General features: G+C 36.3%; 2 protein-coding genes across 2 annotated transcripts in view; one reads left to right on the top strand and one right to left on the bottom strand.

Moving 5' to 3' along the window:
• The window catches only part of LOC110460785 (zinc finger CCCH-type with G patch domain-containing protein-like), a 31,085-nt gene that overhangs the window by 7,458 nt on the left and 7,760 nt on the right, over window positions 1-15,867 (top strand). Inside the window, exons 9-10 of the mRNA XM_021513933.1 lie at window positions 859-967; window positions 1,391-1,579. Coding sequence (XP_021369608.1) covers window positions 859-967; window positions 1,391-1,579 — 298 coding nt within the window. The remainder of the gene's footprint in view (window positions 1-858; window positions 968-1,390; window positions 1,580-15,867) is intronic.
• LOC110460784 lies at window positions 2,565-15,471 on the bottom strand. Its single transcript, XM_021513932.1, has 2 exons — window positions 14,644-15,471; window positions 2,565-7,119 (listed from the first exon to the last, which is right to left on the bottom strand). The coding sequence occupies exon 2, from the start codon at window positions 7,082-7,084 to the stop codon at window positions 4,877-4,879; it is 2,208 nt and encodes a 735-aa protein (XP_021369607.1). The 5' UTR covers window positions 7,085-7,119; window positions 14,644-15,471; the 3' UTR covers window positions 2,565-4,876.

The raw sequence follows: 15,867 nt of genomic DNA, 5'->3' as shown, positions 1-15,867 counted from the left end.
GTGTTGTACTTGAGTTTCGAGCTACTATGCATCAATTATCCATTTGCCTAATAAACCTGAACCTAAACCAAATTTTTCAAATCTGAAGGACAACTTCAGAAAGCAAAGAATCTTATCTTTTATACACATGTAAGTGTAGCAGTAGCATAGATTAATAGAATCTCTCACGCCTGTGTGATTGTTCATTTTTCTCCTACACTTTCCTACTGTAACTTTACAATTGTATATCACATGATTACTTAACAATTACTATGACGTCACATGGCGAACCATAATTTGCACCTTAGCTCTGTAAATGATACTGTAAAATTGTTCTGAGAATGGTTGGCCTAGCCATCCGAAACATGTAAACCAAATAAAACCTACCTTTACGGCGCAATCCTTGGTGTCGATGCTCCAACACTTTCCTATTTATGTTGTAATGATGAACATAATAAACTGCAACATCATCAAGAGTGTATGAAATGTGTGACAAAGTTCTACCCTAATTACCCTGCATAAAATGATCACAAGATGGTGACATTTTCAGAATAATAGCGCAAGTGAACTGTCTCTCCCTAGATCTAGGTAAAAACAGTTTTATCTTCTCTCTGTGAATGTCCCTGGGAAGTGTTGGAGTATAATTAATCAGGGTCATTGATATGTTAGTGTTTATTCATGTATCTGCACCACACTGATTGTTGATTAGGGCTCTTACTGATATATAGTAACCTGAAAATAGTAAGATTCTATGCTGTGCTTAGGCAAAGGTATGGTAAGCACATTTATTAATATACAGCTAAATATACAACATTTGATAAAGGGCCCTATCTAACCAGAATAGGCGACTCTAAAGAGCTTTATCATTACTTATTTCAGGGAATTGGGTCCAAACTGATGGCCAAGATGGGATATGTCCTTGGTCAGGGTCTTGGGAAGAGGGAAGATGGTCGTGTGGAACCTGTTCCGATACAGCTGCTTCCCCCAGGTAGTATACATTATCTAATATTGCCCCAAGACTTTATCTGCTTCAGATACTCCAGAGAAGGCATCAAATTAAATATATTGTTGCCAATATGATTTGGAAGATGGGAAGAAATGTGTTACTTGTAGAATTTAAAGAAATGGTATTTACTGGTTATAGAGAAGAAAGTTTTACTTAAAAATAGCATCAACGATAAATATTATTTTCCCAGATGATCACTCTAAAATAATCAACTCTACAGAACATCCGTATATAAAATTGAGCCTTTGTGTAATGTTTGAAAACAGATTCTTGTTTTCAGTTGCTGGTATAAATATTCTACCATCAAATTCCATTATAATTTTTTTCTGGAGGCTTTTTCATCTTCACCTCTATGTGTCCGTTGTCAGTTTAACTCTCTTACTGTAACCGTATTGTCTATTGCAGGGAAGTCTCTAGATACAATTATGCTGCTAAAAGAGCTGGCTGGAGAACAGGACTTATTTGATGTCATGAAGAAGAAGGAAAAGAAACAAAAAGCTCAGGAGAAGAAACAAGCTCAAGCCTACGAGAAAATGAAAACAGAAGACCAGAATGTTTTCGACTTCATGAACAGAAGACTGGGAGGGAAGAAAGGTATTGTGTTGTTTAGACAGTTTTATGTAGAATATCAGTATCCCGGTAAAGGAGAGGGGAGACATTTTTTTTTTATATTTAATCCATGATTATCCATTATGAAACAATTCTTGTAACACAACCAGTAAGTGTTTCTATGTGATGTTTCGATGACTAGTACGGTATATACTCTGTCACCTTCATCAGGCAAATGACCAGTGAAGCGTATGAACACAAAGGTGTAAAATGTGTACGAGTTGTCAACAAATTGATGTCGTTTTGGCTACGCTGTAAGCGTATGTACAATTACCGAGGTAGTTGTTATACATGTACTGAAATGACTCGATTCAGCTAAACTTTGTTTAGTACTTGGTCATAGATGTGCGAGAGTCTATGAGCCCCATCATCTTGATTTAGAACTGGCCCACTGCAGTGTATCCAGATGGATTCCTGTATCTGTTGCTTGGACAGATTGCTCTCTCTGTCCAATACTTTGTGGATTGGATAACTAATTGTGCATACGCTTTTAGCATAGCAAAATCAACATTGATCTATGGACAACTCGTACACATTTTACACCTTTGTGGTCATTTGTCTGAAAGTGACAGAGTACATACAGTACTAGTCATCGAAACATAACATAGAAACACTTATTGGCTGTGATACCAGAATCGTGCTTCAGTTTTACATCCAAATTTCCAAATTTTTGTTCCTTGCGCAAACTCTAGGGTGTTTATATTTCATGGAATATTGTAAAAATCAAAAGTCCTGTTCACCGTCCACTCAGAAGGGCGAAAAATACAGGGTTTATATCTCACGCCTTTTGTAAGGTCACCAATGTTGCAGAAGTATATTTTCTGTGAATTAAATATACATTCAATATTCAACAACACTTAACAAGTCATATACATACTACATTTTCTTTTTAGATTGATGATTCTCATTTAGAATTTTACATTTTTGCAAACCTCTGGCAAAACATAAAACAACAAACAACTAGTTTGAAAATAACACCATGTATTTATTTAGAAAGGGTTGATAATAACACCATGTATTTATTTAGAAAGGGTTGATAATAACACCATGTATTTTTATTTAGAAAGGGTTGATAATAACACCATGTATTTATTTAGAAAGGGTTGAAAATAACACCATGTATTTATTTAGTTAGGGTTGATAATAACACCCATGTATTTATTTATTTAATAATATATTTTGAAGTACTAAAACTAGTAACTGTAAAAAGTATGATATTATGTATCTACTTATATCATTATACTACGGGATTCTTTCATTATCATTCTCTAAAATATTCGGGCTAATATCCTTTTCAAATATAAGAATTTTGCCTTTTTACAATCTGCAGATAGGCAAAATAGTTTCAAGGTGGTTAATGATTTTAGATAGATACTATCATTCTTAAACACAGTTAATTAAACAATTTAAGAAAACACTGTAAATCCAAGATTTTCTATTAGCTGAAAATTGTCAATACCTTCTTTAAACTACCACTTTATTGGTTTTGTTCTCGAGGACCTAGGTGTAATAATAACGTACACACTTACGTATACACACCCATGGCATCACCTGGAAGTAAATGGTCCAATAATTTTCCGCTATTTGTTTTGACATCGTGAAATACACCCCGTTATCAAAATGACCTTATCTTGTGTATTAGCTGTTGTAGTACACATAGTAGAACTGTAGACTCATCACACATCTTAATTTGATATGGTCATGTTTTCCAATAGTGAAAAAAAAAATTACACATGCAGAAATGATCAACTTTATAGAGTTACTGATGATATCAGATTGTCTGAATATTACATCCGAAATCAGTACTCATTCACATCGTATCATTTAAGGAACTACGTATTGATTTTCTTTACAGGAAAGCATGCTTTGTAAACTAACAAAAACAAATTAGTTTACAGGAATTTAAAATAGCAAAATGAAATAACTTATTTTCCATTTGCTGAGAAAAACACCATCACATTGAATATTTTTACGAGAAAAAAATATCAATGAATGAAGTAACTTATTTTCTATTTTGCTGAAGAAATACAATGATCAAAAAGTTTGGGATTTGACTATATGTGAAGTAGATGAATTAAGTATATTGCAAGTATTTGTTTGGTTTGTGCTCAGTATTGATACAATTTTATATGTGTATGAATAATGAATACAAAAGCAAATTGTATCAAGTTCTCTTTATGGATGAAAACGTGGTAACATGCTTTATCAATATAGGGAATTTCTGTGCACCTGAGTTACCCATTCCCATTTCGAAAACGTATAATATAATATAGTATAATACACACATTGTTCGAGGAAAAAAACAAAACTTTTGGGGACAATTTGTATAATTCCTTTAGAAAATTATTCAAATCAATATCATCGGATAGGTGTAAGTTTGATGGTATGAAAATTATAAGATCCTAACAAAAAGAGGTGAAATAGCTTGAAAAATAATCATCAACTTTTTCCTCAAGGATAATATGGCTAAGGATGTGATCCCATTATAATCATCGTGTTATAACCGTTTTACTGGAGAATGGGTGAGATTTCCGGCAATATTTCATTATCCAACATACAGAAAGTGCATTGGTTATATGTTTCTATCCAGATTCAAAGAAGTTTACAAACACCACCAGTAAAACAATAATTTCCAAAAGAATAAAACCACAACTTGGCAATACTAGTTTACCATGTCATTAATGCATTGATTATGTCTTTGCCTGTTTTCATGTATAAAAAGCATGATAACAACGTATTTAAAAGTCAAATATCAGTTTGACCCATAGTAGAAACAGTTTTTTTTATTTAGTTGCTTTATTTGTTTTATATAAAAAGCTGGTAAAATATTGAAAACAACAACATTGATCAATACACTTAGTGGAATTAATATTGATACTGGTATTAGGTTTTAACATATTTCGTTCAGATGTTTTCAATTAAGTTCAATATTTCAATATTTTTTTTAAAAAAAAGTCATCTTTTTGGTTATGATCGGTTTTTGGCACATTAACGGATTGATTTGTATGACTATCAATGATAAATAGTAATTTCTATTGCAAAGAGCATAACTTGCACTAGGCACTTGAGAAGTTTTACATTAAAAATACATAATTTTTTGTGTGCTGTTTAATATATTTTTTAATATTTTGAGAATATATTAATTTGAGAGGAAATATTTAGTTCTTTAAAGCATGAAGCATGTAACGCAGTAAATAATCATGTGTAATTTACCTGTATACAAGAATATAATACAGAATGCTCTCTTTGTCAACATACATCAGTACACTTATATACGTTATTTTAATCACCATCAAGACTGGATATACTGTCACGTGACTCTGATCTCCACTTAATAGACTTTTTACGAGCAGAAAATTTCAAATGATCGAAACGTTCTCTTGGAGATGAGGGAAGACTTCCAGTGTGAACGTCGTGTGATGAAAATTGTAACAAAGGGTTGGACTCCGTCTGTGCTTCCAGAAGCTGTTTTTTGCACATGGCAAGCATACGTCGAGTGTGTTGGACATCGTCATCAATTTGGCCACGTCGATCACTTTCATTCAAAACAGCAGTGTCTCTACTGCTGTCAGAATAGCGGTTTGCTTCTTGTTCAATTGTGTTTATAAAGTCTCTTTCCCAGTCAATTTGAATGCTTCCTTCGGTATTTCGTCGGTTTCCTGATGAGAAATCTAGTGTACAGTCAGATGTTTTACCTAGCTTAGTTGGAGAAGAGGGAGGTGAAAACACAGATTGATCTGACACTTGATATCCCCTAGAGTTTCCTCTGTGCATTTGACGTACAGGACTTTTTGCATGTAGGACAGGCTTAGTAAACGGCCCACCTGAAATTTTAACATCCTCAGATGTTGGTGATTCCATAGACTGTCGTCTGCTTCTGGGATGAGAAGGGCTCATTTGCTTCGAGAAACTTCGTCTTGTTGATGAGCTTCTACTTCGTTTTGTAGAAAGTCGGTCTTCTTTTAATTTTTCTATTGACGGTGATCTGCATGCTAATGTAGAACCAACGGATTTGCCCTTAATGTCAGATTTTGATGTTTGGGAATCTGTTTGTGATATAATCTTCCCGGATATAGGCTCCGATATGCTCCTGTTGTTCACCTGTTCATCAATGCCGGACGTTGCCGTTGGGATTTGGGTAGCTGGGCAGAACTCCCAATAGCTTTCAGATTTCCTCAGAACATTAAGACTACCGAATAGATTTTCCACAACCACATCCTCATCTGCAGGTATACTGAATTTCATGTAAGGCTTCTCAAACGATAATTTCTGTCCGTTTAGTTTTTGCTTTCTGTTTTTAATCATTTCCTCAAATACAGGTAGTTCTTCACTGAGACCGTGATCAAGTAACATTCTGGCCAAGTCTGTCATAGCTAGTATGCCTTTTAATCTGTTGTGCATGTAAGACTTGTACTTCTCAATGACTTCAGTCATATTTATATCGTGCCAATGGGCCTCAACCTGCAGCAGAAGTTGTCTTTCCCAACCCTTTATCAAGCCTTGTAAGCGAGCTGACCGCTGTTGTATTTGATAATGTAGGTTCTGTTTTTGTTGAATACATCTTTCTTTTTCTTTATTCAAATTGTCGATGGAATAAACAATGCCCAGTGCTTCGGTTTGAAAACCTGCCAACTCATCCTTTATTCGATCGCGTTGTTTATGTTCTTCAATAATAGGGTCGTGGTTTACTGAAGAGATGGCAGTATTGTCATTATCTGTATAACAATCTTCTGTAATGTCCGCATAATCTTGTGGGGGCTCAAACTTTAGACTACCTATTGAAAAGTTGCTAAACTCCGAGCAACTTTTAACCATCTTTTGGTGTTCCTGTTGAAACAAAGAAGCGTCTGTTTCTGTAGACGGTGATGTAAGATTCGATTGATTTGGCGTTTGTCTTCTGTCTTCGAGTTTTGACTTATCATTCTCCTGTGTTGACTGACACACTGTCGTAACGTTATCATGTTGAACAACACTATTTTCCATGAAAACGAGGTCGTTTTCAGCTGCTTTTCCACTCTGATCATTTTCAGCATTTTCCGAAGAGTTTTCCCTTTGAAACATTCCCTCAGCTGAAATGATGTCTGTACTGCCCCTGTTAGAAGAACATTTTTTTAATTCTGACCCAATGGATGTATCACTGAAAGTCAACGAGTCAGAATTGGTGACTGACCGATTTCTATAGTGAGGGGGCGATTTTATCTTCACTTGATTTACATTTGATAAAATTGCCCTCTGTAGCACCACATTATTAGGCAGGCTGGCAATGCCTTGCTCCGGCACATCGAAGGGTTCGGAGCAAGAGGGACATACCGTGGCCTTGCCCTGGGAGACATTGCGATCACAGTGGTTGGACAGGCACAAACAGCAAAAACTATGAAGGCACGGAAGCAGCTTGGGACTTTTATAGACGCTGAAGCAGAGTTTGCAGCAGATGATTTGCGACAATGGAGGAGTTGTACAGCCGGGGTCGGAGGTTGGCGGGTGATCCATGTTGTTTATGAAAGATGAACTCCCAGTTAAACGGACTACAAAGAGAAATGAAAATTCTTATTAAATTTTTTACAATTAATGTCTTCATATAAATCGTTCAAAGATGGCAGTTACTACTTGTTTGAATTTTTTGATGATGAAAATTAAGTGAAATATTGTAAATGTTTAAAAATGTAAGCGGGTGATCATACTCTGATAAGCAATGTGTATGTTTTTCTTAAAGCTAAAATATCTTTTTTTCTTATTTACTATGGAACAATAGCATGAATGTAATTCCTTCCTAAATGGTGAAATCATCGATTTCGCTGGTGTGTTGTACGTCTTATACCTTGTTGTACTCAATATACGAACGTGTTTCTGTTGATCCTATATTAAATATCAAAACTGACGTTGATTGCTTAAAACTGTCAACGTGTTATACCGAAATAACTCCCACGCCGAGACATCTATTGAAAGGCAGTACGTCATAATTTTTTTATAATAATAATAATAATAGTCTTTATTTAAACTTGTTTACATATTGAGTCAAATACTCGTTTCCCATATGGTCAAGCATATTAAAAGACGTACATTACATACAACATAATTACAATATATGCAATATTATAATTAACTTAAAATAGTTAAAGCTACCGGTGGAACAGTGACAGGTACGTAAAACCCCTAAATTAAACCCACTGTTCATAAAGGGATTTCTCTGTGTAGGAAAAATGTCGATGATTCTTGATTCCAAGTTAAAATGCCTTGTTATTAATGTCCTCCCCTGCAGTAAATTAGGTTATAAACACGTTAACAAATGAGAAGAACAAATGCTTATGAAAGAGTTAATATTTACGTACTATCTTGTTACTATTGAGAAAGGTTTCCTATTGACGTGCAAACTCCCCCTTGTATGCATGCTTAATACTCCTGTTGACATTTCAAGCATGCATGTAAATATTAGAATGCACATCACGTTTTATCGTGGTTTCATTTTTGTAACATTTGGATTCAAAATATGATGTAGTGATAAGTTTGTTTTCGCCCACAAATTGTTGACAGTTTTACATAACTCGGAGTATAGAGAAAGTTTATCCCAGCTTCGTAAGGAGATTCACATGCTGAATATCTCACGCTGTTTATATCGGAGATTCGTGAAACCCTTTTCATGTATGTTATAGTGGTATGGATTTTTCTGAAAGTGTGTTGATCTGTAACTGATGTCTATCCTTACTGCTTTAAGGTTCATCTTTATTTCTTCAATATAATTATATTCAGAAATGTCCATTGTGTGTAACTTTCGTCACAAGTAACCTTAAATATTAAAAAGTACATATACCAGTGAGAGAATAGTACATTTAGCACACCTGCCTGCAGGGCAAGTGAGCTTGTGCTATGGCGTGGCGTTCGTCGGTTGTCCGTCAACTTTTCCTTTAAATGACTTTTTAAGAAGAATTTAAAGGCATGATATTAAGTAGCTAGCTTCCAGGATGGAGCCCGACAAAATAACCAAGTGACATAGGGTGATGCTATTTGTTTTTAATTAGATGTCTATCAACTTTATTCTTTTGAAAGACCTTGACACATTTTAAGGTCACAAAGGTCAAATGTGTTTAAATCTTTAAACGGCCAATTCTGAGTAACCAAGAGTCCAAAGGCTATTATGTTTTACCTGTAGCTATGATGTATTGGATCTGGATGAATGACCCAAACCATCTATGAAGGTCAGATTATGACAGAAAGTAAACGTTTTCCACAGAAGTGTAAAACTATCAGATAGTACGATTTTCAAACAAAGAACTATAATTTGTAAAGTAGGGGTTATTTTAGCCTATTTGAATACATTCGAACTGGTCTATGTCGTGGATGCAAGATGAAAAACAGGTGAGCGATACAGACCCATCGGACATGTTCATAAAATGACAAAGAGAGATAAAAAACATTTCCGAGTAAAATGACATATTGTCTTTTGTGTTACTGTCTTATCTTGTGTATGAAATGATATCTTTGAACATGAAAGGTACAAATGCATTGTTTCTTTTGAACAATTTTTCCTAAAAGTGCCAAGCTATTACAGTTTTGACAGGCAAAACACTAGCTAGCAAATCAAACGTCTGTGTTGTCATCTTTCCAAATACCGATCAATGATAAACATCCGACACTGTCTCCTTAGTATTGGATTATCAAACTTCACAAGAATCCATATATATATTAAACAACTTATTATCTCTAGATCTGCAAGGTGCTTTAAGGCTATCATCAACAGTTTTTATATTATTCTTACTACCATTGAATAAAGGTTACACTCGTATTGAAAATAGGTATACTCCAGACATGGAATTGATTGTGTGTTGTTAGACGGTCTCAAATGACAATTGATCAATTTTAAGCATCTTTACCTCAAATCGTGTTTCCTTCTCCTAGAACTTTATAGACTTTTCAATTTTTTAACTATCATACCTTCGTTTTCTTATAATGGGTGCTTTCTCTGACAAGACAGGCAAATGGCGAACCGATCATTTTGTTATAACACGACAGCTGCTCAACTCGATCTCTTTTATAACCAGATGACCAACAGAGACGGCTTACTATTGCGATGAACGAGAAGAGTATTGGTTTCGATTTCCCGATCGTGAACTGTCCCTTTCTTAAACATGGCATCCCTTTAAAAAGGGCGATGCTTTTTATTATGTGGATTATTGTGCCTTGTAGCATCGTTATCTGTACCCCGGATCTCATTTGCAGGACGCAGCATTACTTGTACTTAACCTATATTTACATAGCGAGTGTCGCCACTAAAGTGCTTATTCCTACGGAATTCCTGGACCTATACACACTGTTCCCGTTAGTTATTAATAATCTCCATGAAACTTTACTTTTTTATTCATTACTGGGGTTTTACAATGTTTTCATGATATTCCATTATTCTGCAGACATTTCCATTATCCTACAGATTCTATGCTGATTTTAAAAGCACATGAACTGTATTTTGACTTTTTCATATTCTATGTTAAACGTCTGATGAGTTTCACACTCCCATTCCACCAAGGTTATGTAAAATTGCTTTAAACCTTTGATGTAAACATCCTGCACTGTTAAAGGATAATAAAGGATAACAGAAAACGCCAATTATCACTAAATGGGTCTGTACTACGTCATTCTTTTCTGTGAACGGGAGATATTCGGTCTCCCATGGGTCAATCTGGAATGGATTTTTGAGGAAATGATTATCTCTCTGGATGGTAATTTAATAGGTTTGACTGCCATTACAGTGACCATAGCTGGTAATTATTACAGTTAGATCACCAGTCAGCAATACAATAAGGACATGGCTTTTGTTTTTGTTTTGTAATATTCTCGTGACAGCACTGTCTGGCCAAATGTCTTTACTATAGAGACTGTTTTGTTATCGTGATCGCCCTTCTATAGCGGAAGTATCGTTAGTCTGATGTATCAACACAAGAGAAAATTGTGTTAGCCTAATGGCCCTGTTGAAGGCAAACTCATGTTAGCATGACGTTGGTACCTCCTCCTTAGCCTTACGATCGTAACGAAGAGAAAATCCAGTAAGGCTGATTTTCTCACCGTTAAAAGAATCTTATTTCGACATCCTTACTGTACAGAACGTTCCATAAGCCTGTCCCTGCTGTCGGCGAATATCTCGTTAGACTGACATTCCTACTGAAGAGAAAATCGTGTAGGTCTGATGTCCGTATTGTAGAGAACGTTTTGTTAACCTAACGTCCCTAACGAAGAAAAAATCTCGTTATCCTGACGTTCCTAGATGATGTCACTGTAGTCCCATATCCCTTCTACAGGGAAAGTGTCGTTTGCCCGAGAGAAAATGTCTAGCCTAGCGTCCCTAGTAAAGAGGGGATATGTTAGCATAACGTCCCTAATGTAGAGGAAGCTCTTCAGAGAGAGGGCTTGTTAGCCTGACGTCCCTAACTGTAGAGGAGGCTCTTTAGAAAGAGAGTTCGTTAGTCTGACGTCCCTTATGAAGAGGGGGCTTATAGTCTGACGTTTTTAACGTAGAGAAGGCTCGTTGGCCTTTCGTTCCTAATGTAAAGGAGGCTCGTTAGCCTGATGTTTCTAACTGTAGAGAAAATTAGTAGCTGCTAATTCCATTCGTAACCAACTGTACAGTTGGCCGGATCGAAATTAATTGTATAACAACCCTATGATATATTTTATTACGATGGCTGGCCATGGTTTAATGACGTCGCTTCACATCGCAGCAGAGATCTAATGGAACCTGCTAGCCATTCAGTGGATGAACTACTTCTAGAGTTACATGTCATCGATTTATTTGTCATCTTGATTTCCATTTTAACGTCTTGTAAACTCCATATATCATGTATCTATTTGATGTTAGATAGAATTTTAGTTATACATGTATTTATAATCGAATATGTATGTAAAGTCGTTTCGTAGACCTGCACGTTTTACAAAGCCAATGTAGCTTTACTAGAAGATTTTAGTATATAGAGTGTACAATGCATTTCCTTGTTTCAATTTATAAAACTGCAGCCGTTATAGTTGCAGTACTATAATTATATTCAACTATCTACTTGGTAGTTTTAACTTGAATGCCTCTATTTCAATTCCTTCTTTCTATACATAGATTGCAATCAGACAGGACACTCGACCCGGATAACTCGAAAAAAGTGATTTAATTGTTATGTCCCAAACATGAAAGCAAAATTCTTAGATAATCAAATACTGATAAAACATCCATTTAAAGACATGGCCTTGGTACACTGTCGAAAATATTATCATTTTGGGTCAGGAGATAAATAAATTGCATAAAAAGCATTTATTGCGGAAAAAATATCCATTGAAAATAGTATGGTAGTTGGTAGCATACAGTTGTATATGCTGTACACTCGTTTATACCATCGGAAAACTTTGTTTTACTTGGATTTCGATATTACAAATTTGATTGCATGGAATTTTTGTTTAGTAAAATACAGGATAGCTTTGTAAAAGTAGAAGAAGAAAAAGAATGTGAACTCTTGATGATTGTTACAATTCAAAATGGGTAATTTCTAAAAGAGCTAGTGTACTTGAAATTACGAACTTTGGTTAACTTGATAGCGGTTACCGTTGACCACAGGGCCTGTTTTGAGGAACCTAATATATCACTTGTGAGGTTACTATTGGAATACTATATTTTCTTTCTCTATTGTCGTCAAGTCTAGCTTTAATTAATTAATCAAGTACTAGGTATTTTCTATCTTATAGGATAGAGAACTGAAGTAATATCTCCATATTTGGGGTATACAGATGTAATTCATATGTAGTTAATCAAACTAGTTAGCTCACCTGCCCGAAGGGCAAGTGAGCTTATGTTATGGTGCGGCGCCCGTCGTCCGTCTGTCCGGCGTCAACTTTTTGCTTTAAACAACTTCTTTTCGGTAACCAAAAGGCCTAGGAAGATGATATTTGGCCAGTAGCATGCTGGGATCAAGGGCTACCTAGTTTGTTCAAATAAATGACATTGACCCACTTTCAAGGTCACAGGGGTCAAATATGTTAAAATCTTCAAACAACTTCTTCTCAATAACTAAAAGGCCCAGGGTACTGATATTGGGCCTGTAGCATACTGGGATGAAGGGCTACCAAGTTTGTTCAAATAAATGACCTTGACCCACGTTCAAGGTCACAGGGGTCAGATGTCTTAAATCTTCAAACAACTTCTTCTCAATAACCAAAAGGCCCATTGTACTGATATTGGGCCTGTAGCATGCTTGGATGAAGGGCTACCAAGTTTGTTCAAATAAATGACCTTGACCAACTTTCAAGGTCACAGGGGTTGAAATATGTTAAAATCTTCAAACAACTTCTCAATAACCAAAAGGCCCAGGGTACTGATNTTGACCAACCTTCAAAGGTCAAAGGGGTCAAATGTCATAAAATCTTCAAACGACTTCTTCTCAATAACCAAAAGGCCCAGGGTACTGATATTGGGCCTGTAGCATGCTGGGATGAAGGGCTACCAAGTTTGTTTAAATGAATGACATTGACACACTTTCAAGGTCACTGGGGTCAGATGTCTTAAAATCTTCAAACAACTTCTTCTCAATAACCAAAAGGCCCAGGGTACTGATATTGGGCCTGTAGCATGCTGGGATGAAGGGCTACCAAGTTTGTTCAAATGAATGACCTTGACCAACTTTCAAGGTCACATGGGTCAAATGTCGTAAATTCTTCAAGCGACTTCTTTTCAATAAGCAAAAGGGCCAGGGTACTGAAATTGGGCCTGTAGCATGCTTGGATGAAGGACTACCAAGTTTGTTCAAATGAAGGACCTTGATCCACTTTCAACCTAATGTCCTTGTTCGACAATCAAGGTCAGAGGCGTCATATGTTTAAACCTTTTACTAGGTTCTTATGAAATCTTAAGATTACAAGTGTTAGATTAATAACAGGTGAGCGATGCAGGCCCATTGGGCCTCTTGTTTTACGTAATCTATCCTTGATTGTAATATATCCTTCTATCCGCCTCTAGATACAATTGACAATTTTTTCACTGTCGCTCCACGCTGATAGTATTTCGTTATTTTTTTATCATTTATTTCCGTAGTTGCTGCTTATCAGGCTTTCCAATCTAAACTTGTGCGTGTTTGCTTATTTAGTCACGTCAGTATGTCTTATTCAAACACAGACTGTACCGCAAATGAAAGACTACAGATGCCGTGGAATAATTAATTATGATTTAAGGTGTAATTTAATATTTACCCAGACGTATTTTACTTTCAATTTGTCTCTTCAAAAGCAAGTCCATATTTTGTGCGTTATTTTAATCCACTTTTGAGCTAAGGAGGTAAATGCATATTGAAATACACGTATATGGCGTGTCTGATATTTATCACTATCTCATTGGAATCAACTGTTGTTCTGTGACATTTATTTATATATTTCACAATTCCCCAAGCCATGTTATATGTTAAATCACGAGGTGAAAGAATGCCTGAAATAGATTATATATAGAGGGAACAGCTATCGATTTCCCCCGTCATTGATACTTGCTGGTAACAAATTGCGAGTGTCGGGCGAAATTCGTTCAATATATTTGCTTCATTTGCTTCATTCCTTTAATGTTACTGCCACCAGAACAAGATTCTTTAATGTAAACCTGCCACTAGAACAAGACGGCAAAATTAATGTCGTCCCCCGTATTTGCACTGCATGATTATATACAGTAGCAGTTGTGACCCGAGCTGGGGCATCTCCGGTAGATAATGCTGGGCAAAGTCTTTACTGCGTCGCAGACTTCGTTTTGTGTGTATTGATTATTATTGATATGGTCATGTGCGATATTGGTTAATACCACACTTAGTCTGGGTTATTTAGTAACCCTGTGCATAAGTGTCAATACTAGCAGGATTGTCAATGTAATATCCAGTATATTCGCTCATTGACACGCCCATCATCACTGAGAGAACAAACTTAATAAAATGTACACATTTACACACCTTAACGTAGACATTATAAGCACCCTGTTACTTATTACATTCATCAAAGAATTTTTAACACTTAAACAATTTTATGTATATTTGATCAAACACTATTCTTACCTAATCTAAAGTACTCCGTGACTGCTGCGTCCTGTACGGAATCATAGGAGTTGAGAAGCCTATGTCCGGAGTCAGATCCTATAGAATGCCCGTTCAATGTGATGGTATAACGTTGACGTATAAATATCACACGTCAATACTGGAGGCTAGTATTAACAAAGTGATCGTCCGCTTATCTGGATCTTGCAGCAGGGAACATCACAGGTGGCACACAGGCCTGTCATGCTTCCGTGCACTCCGAGCTGTTCCCAGATGATATCCACAGTGGTAATGTGAGCAGTCGGCTGCTTCCGTGTTGTGATCTGTCTGTTCGTCGTTTTCATGATATTTCAATGAATTAAAACAAATGATGATCGTCAAATCCTAGTTGGCATAAGGTATTTCGACAGCTTATGACATCACATAAAGTCGATATCACTGTAAGATGATATTCCACATAGTAAAAAGCATACTTGTCAGGATAATGCAACGCAAAATAAATTTCCTACGCGTCCAATAGGTAGACCAAGTCGGTGATGTCCATTTTGCTTAAGCTTTATGTGTAATAAAGTAATAAATATATACGATGTCCGCGCTGTTTGTCGAAGCCATCTGAGTATGAGCGGGCGGTTTACATCAATATAGCATGGTGTTGTGTGTGTGTGTGCAAAGCGTCGAACGCGTCTACCAGCGATAAATACCCAGTACATTATAACCACACTGTCCATCTCCAGATATAATGATTGAATCTATTCGTTTATACATAATAACCTGGAAGCAGAAACACTGAGTCCATGATGTCTCCTGGGTCTCCAGCACGGTATCCTGTGTATCTGGATGTGTTTTCGGCTACTGGCCCTTATTATCCATTGGTCAAAGCTGTGTGTCGCAATGCAAGCCGTTTGCACTGTTTGCTGAGATAGGGGGTACGTGGTCTGTCTGTGCGTTAGAGAGAGCCCATCAGTACAATGGTTTGTGCAAAGTATGCATGGGAAATCAAGCAAGCAAAAGAACCAATCTGTATCAAAATGTATCCGTTTAATATAAATGTTATTAGGCATTCTGTCTTATTCCTCCGAACTGACGATTCCTACAGGGTGTCGGCCTTATCTGTAGCACTGTTTATTCGGCAACACAATAAACCGCATGGTCAGAGGTTTCAACAGCGTTCTAAATAATATCATATCAATCCAGCCATTCAAGGAGTGTGAAGGCAGTCATAGATTTTTTTTACGCTGTCACCTA

Source organism: Mizuhopecten yessoensis, unplaced genomic scaffold (assembly GCF_002113885.1).
Source record: "Mizuhopecten yessoensis strain PY_sf001 unplaced genomic scaffold, ASM211388v2 scaffold10479, whole genome shotgun sequence".
Classification (NCBI taxonomy): Eukaryota; Metazoa; Mollusca; class Bivalvia; order Pectinida; family Pectinidae; genus Mizuhopecten; species Mizuhopecten yessoensis.
The sequence above is the reverse complement of the archived record's forward strand: the minus strand, read 5'-3'. Positions and strand labels throughout refer to the sequence as shown.